The sequence below is a fragment of the Cebus imitator genome, unplaced genomic scaffold (assembly GCF_001604975.1).
Source record: "Cebus imitator isolate Cc_AM_T3 unplaced genomic scaffold, Cebus_imitator-1.0 Scaffold51, whole genome shotgun sequence".
NCBI lineage: Eukaryota > Metazoa > Chordata > Mammalia > Primates > Cebidae > Cebus > Cebus imitator.
Genome location: NW_016107366.1, coordinates 9,864,923 through 9,870,244, shown reverse-complemented (window position 1 = coordinate 9,870,244; position 5,322 = coordinate 9,864,923). Strand labels below are relative to the sequence as shown.

General features: G+C 52.3%; 1 protein-coding gene across 1 annotated transcript in view; it reads right to left on the bottom strand.

Moving 5' to 3' along the window:
* Positions 1 to 1,525, bottom strand: part of HDAC1 (histone deacetylase 1) — a 47,038-nt gene extending 45,513 nt beyond the window's left edge. Inside the window, exon 1 of the mRNA XM_017527929.2 lies at positions 1,374 to 1,525. Coding sequence (XP_017383418.1) covers positions 1,374 to 1,422 — 49 coding nt within the window. The 5' untranslated portion in view covers positions 1,423 to 1,525. The remainder of the gene's footprint in view (positions 1 to 1,373) is intronic.
* Positions 1,526 to 5,322: the final 3,797 nt, after the last annotated feature.

The following is a 5,322-nucleotide window of genomic DNA, read 5'->3' as shown; positions in this document are numbered from 1 at the left end:
CGTCTGCCTCCCGGGTTCTAAAGGATTCTCCTGCCTCAGGCTCCAGAGTAGCTGGGATTACAGGCACACACCACCATGCCTGGCTGGTCCCTATTTATTTCTGCAGCCTCATTATTTGCAACCGTTCCCTTGTCCCTGCTCCCCACCTTCTACACTAGGCCCCCAAATCTATGCCTCAGCCATACTGTTACAAATGCCTATCTTTCTTTCTTCCTCTTTCTTTCTTTGAGACAGTCTCCCTCTTTTTTTTTTTTTTTTTTTGAGACAGAGCCTCCGTCTGTCACCCAGGCTGAAGTCCAGTGGCCTGATCTCATCTCACTGCAACCTCCACGTCCTGGGCTCAAGTGTTTCTCCTTCCTCAGCCTCCCAAGTAGCTGGGATTACAGGCACGCGCCACCACCCATGGCTACTTTTTATATTTTTGTAGAGGCAGGGTTTTGTCATGTTGGCCAGGCTGGTCTCAAATTCTTGACCTCAAGTGATCCACTCGCCTTGGCCTCCCAAAGTGCTGGGATTACAGGCATGAGCCACCATGTCCCGCCAAATGATTGTTTTTCAAAGGTGTTGTCCTCTTTCTTGTCTCTGAACTTGCTGTTATCTTTGCCTTCCCTGTGCCTGGCTAACAACTCCTGTTTTTCAGGACCTAACTGAGATTGTCCTGAGATATCCCCTCCTTCGCTGACTCCTCAGGTGGAATTCGGTGCCTCTACTCTGTGTTCCCCTAATACTCTGAACTCTGACACGGAGAGAACTTCGGTCATTGGGAAGGGTGACCCGATCATTCCCACGGCTCCAGCCCCTGCACACTTTCTGGAACACAGTAACCAGCTTGAGAGATCAAGTGAGAAGTGTGTTTTAACAGGTTGCATCCTTCTCCTTGCAACCCCAGGTGCCCCAACGTCACAGCAGCAACCGCAGGCCCCGCTCAGAAGCTGGGGGAGGGGCGGCGGGCGACCAGTCGTGCACGACTCTTCCCTCAGAAAAGATGAGGAAGGGACGGGGCAGGAAAGAGCTCTGGGTTCTCGGCAGGAAAATGTATCCTCGCAGCCGTCTCCATCAGATCCAGCCTCCCCGCTCGGACGCAGCCTCCCCTCTAGGAGTCCCACTCAAACTCTCCACATCAGACTTCTTCAGAATCTCTCCACCAAGATTACCACAGGCTTCCCCCACGCGATCCCCTCTTGGTCTCAGCCTCGATCTCCTTTTCTCGCAGCCTCCTCCCTCAGCCTCGACTTCCCCCTCGCAGCCTCCTCTCCGAGCCTCTCCCCAGCGCCTCAGCCTCCCGCAGCCTCCCCTCGGCGCTCCAGCCTCAGCCTCCAGGTCCGGGGTCCGGCCCGGCCCTGCCCCGCCCCCGCCGCGAGGACGGTGCTCACCGTCGTAGTAGTAACAGACTTTCCTCCGGGTGCCCTGCGTCTGCGCCATCTTGCTCGCCTCCCGTCCCTCCCGTCAGTCGGTCCGTCCGCCCTCCCGCCCGCGGCTCCGCTCGGCGTCCGACCCAGGGGGGAGGGGGCGGGTCTCCGGCCCGCCCCGCCCGTCCCCTCCTGGGCTCACCTATAGCCGCGCAGCCCGGGCACCGCTCCAGCCAATCAGCTTGCGCAGACACGGGCCCGGAACTCGGCAGGGGGCAAGGGCAGCCTGGAGAGGCGGCCGAGGGCCCCCTGGGCCTGTACCAAGGTCTGCGACAGATGGGTGGGGAGCCGCCCGGGGACCGTACCATCACTCCCGGGGGAGGAAAGCAGCTTGGTAAACTTAGGCCACTTCTTCGTGGGAAACGTGCTTGGAGATCGGAGGCCAACTTTCTGATTTTACGGAGAATAAACCGAGGCCTACAGGAGAAAAGTGACTTGCACAAGGTCACTCCGCCAATAAAAGGGCTGAACCTGGGTTAGAAAGCGAGTTTGTGACCGCAAAGGAGGGCTACAGACAAATAATTAAAAATTAAAAAGAAAAGCAACACGCGGGTTTGAAGAGGGAGAAACTGACCAGAAAGGGAAAGAAAACTAATGTTTTTTCGAGGGGCTGCTGCGAGCCAAGTACTGTGCGACAGCTTTACCAATGTTATTTCAGTTATTCCTCAAAACAGCTCTCGGCCAAGGGTTTTTACTTCCATTTTACAGGTTAGGATAAAGAAGTTCGGACTTCTATGAATTACTCAAAGTTACACAAAGTAATTAAATTCAATTTTTCAATTGTTCAGGGTTTTTTGAATGCCTTTTTTGCACCAGAGGCTCTGTAACAAAGTGGCAGAACCCACCCAGCCTTTCTGACTCCAAAACCTACCTCCATGATTCAGTCACCCAGGATGACTAAGTAGGAGTCTCTTTAGACAGGAGAAAATAAGATTATCCCATGATAGGAGGGAAGGTTTCTCAGCTTGGAAACTAATGACATTTTGAGCCGTGTAATTCGTTGTTATAGGACGCTGTTCTGTGCATAGGAAGTCTACAAGCATCTCTGGCCTCTACCCACTAAATGCCAGTAGCACCCTCCCCCCCGGCTGTGACAACCAAAATTGTCTCCAGACATTGCCAAGTACTGTGCAATAGCTTTACCATTGGGTTAGAGGGAAGATAAGCGGGGTGTAAGAGAGTGTAAAATTGACCCCAACTCTCCCATTGAGAACCACTCCACCAGATCATCAATTATCAACTGATCATCATTGAAAGCTGAAAGACCAGGGCTGGGCAAGGTGGCTCACACCTGTGATCCCAGCACTTTTGGAGGCTGAGGTGGGTGGATCACGAGGTCAAGAGATCTAGAGTATCGGCCGGCGCAGTGGCTCACGCCTGTAATCCCAGCACTTCGGGAGGCCGAGGTGGGTGGATCACCTGAGGTCAGAAGTTCAAGACCAGCCTGGCCATCATGGAGAAACCCCATCTTTAAAAAAAAAAAAAAGAGAGCGAGAGAGAGAGAGAGAGAGATCTAGATTATCCTGGCCAACATGATGAAACCCTGTCTCTACTAAAAATAAAAAAAATTAGCTGGGCATGGTGGCACGCCCTCTAGTCCCAGCTACTTAGGAGGCTGAGGCAGAGGAATCGCTTTAACCCGCGAGGCGGAGGTTGCAGTGATCCTGGAGTGCACTGCACTCCAGCCTGGCGACAGTGAGACTCTGTCTCAAAAAAAAAAAAAAAAAAGAAAGCTGAAAGACCTAAAAGTGCTATGCTAGGCTAATAAAATAACTACAATAATGTCAGTATTTAACAAGTGCTTCCTATGTGCCAAACATTGTGCTAAATTAGCTACCTACTTGTGGTCCTACAGTCAACAAGAGGCTGGGCACTGTGGCTCACACCTGTAATCCCAACACTTTGGAAGGCCGAGGCTGGTGGATCACTTGAGCTCACAAATTCGAGACCAGCCTGGGCAACATGGCAAAAACCCATCTCTATAAAAAAATAAGAAGGCCGGTCATAGTGGCTCATGCCTGTAATCCCAGCACTTTGGGAGGCAGAGGCGGGTGGATCACGAGGTCAGAAGTTCAAGACCAGCGTGACCAAGATGGTGAAACCTCGTCTTAAATAAAAATTAAAAAAAAAAAAAAAAGGAAAAGGAAGAAAAGAATGGCTACTCCATAGGCAGAGCAGCACCGAGGGCGGCTGGTTGCCTTTATTTTTGGCCGAGCGCGGTGGCTCACGCCTATAATCCCAGCACTTTGGGAGGCCTAGGCGGGTGGATCACGAGGTCAAGAGATCAAGACCATCCTGGTCAACAAGGTGAAACCCCATCTCTACTAAAAATACAAAAAAATTAGCTGGGCATGGTGGTGCGCGCCTGTAGTCCCAGCTACTCGGAATGCTGAGGCAAGAGAGTTGCTTGAACCCAGGAGGTGGAGGTTGCGGTGAGCCGAGATCGTGCCATTGCACTCCAGCCTGGGTAACAACAGTGAAACTCCGTCTCAAAAAAAAAAAAAAAAATAGAAAAGTTACCCAGGTGTGCAGGCACTCCTGTAGTTCCAGCTACTCAGGAGGCTGAGGTGGGAGGACTGCTTGAACCCTCGAGATAGATGTTGCAGTGAGCCAAGATCAAACCACTGCAGTCCAGCCTGCGAAATAGAGCCAGGCTTTGTCTCAAAAAAAACAAACGATACAACTTTATGCCACTTTAAAGAATGTTTGCTAGCTGGGCATGGTGGCGCGTGCCTGTAGTCTCAGCTACTCAGGAGGCTGAGGGAGGAGAATTGCCTGAACCCAGGAGGCGGAGGTTGCGGTGAGCCGAGATCGCGCCATTGCACTCCAGCCTGGGCAACAAGAGTGAAACTCCGTCTCAAAAAAAAGAAAAATAATGAAGAGGGAAAGGACATGGCTGTTCCGCAAGGACCCCAGAGGGCCAAGCCTGAGGTTTGGGGGCAGGAGTCCCCAGTCTTCCTTACTGAGTCTGTGTGACCTCAGTTCCCCACCTCACCCATGACCTGCAGCTTCCTCCCGCGGAGCGTTGCAAACACCGTTGTGGCAGTAGGATGCTTTTGAGAAATAGCACCTTACTCAAGACCCCGAAGCATGACACGTACGAAAAAGGAGGCATGTGGTTCTGGGTGAGAGGTGGGCCACCCCGCTTGGCACCCCGCCTGCTCGGGCTCCCGTTTCCACCCTCTCCACCCCAAACTCCGAAAACCCCTGTGGGACAGGGGACTGCTGTTGTCTTGTCTCCTCACAGCCTGACAGCCACAATGCTATTACGCTGTAAGACCCCTGAGGCTAGGGACTATGTCCTGTCTTTTAATCTCCAGCTCCCAGCAGCTTTTCTAACCCAAGGCAGCCACATGCCACATAGTGTTTGTTGAGTGAATGAATGACCTGGGAACTTGTCGCTACGATAATGTGACTAATGAGATTTCCTCAGAAATCTGGCGCAACAAAGATCAACATTTGTTTTGGCCAGGCGCAGTGGCTCACACCTGTAATTTCAGCAATTTGGGAGGCTGAGGCGGGCAAATCATGAGGTCAGGAGCTCGAGACCATCCTGGCCAACATGGTGAAACCTCTTCTCTACTAAAAATACGTGGTAGTGGACACCTGTAATCCCAGCTACTCAGGAGGCTAAGGCAGGAGGATCGCTTGAACCCGGGAGGCGGAGGTTTCAGTGAGCAGACATTGCGTCACTGTGCTTCAGCCCGGGCAACAGTGCTAGACTCTGTCTCAAAAAAAGAAAAGACATTTTTAGGCCGGGCGCGGTGGCTCAAGCCTGTAATCCCAGCACTGTGGGAGGCCGAGGTGGGTGGATCACGAGGTCAAGAGATCGAGACCATCCTGGTCAACATGGTGAAACCCTGTCTCTACTAAAAATACAAAAAATCAGCTGGGCATGGAGGTACATGCCTGT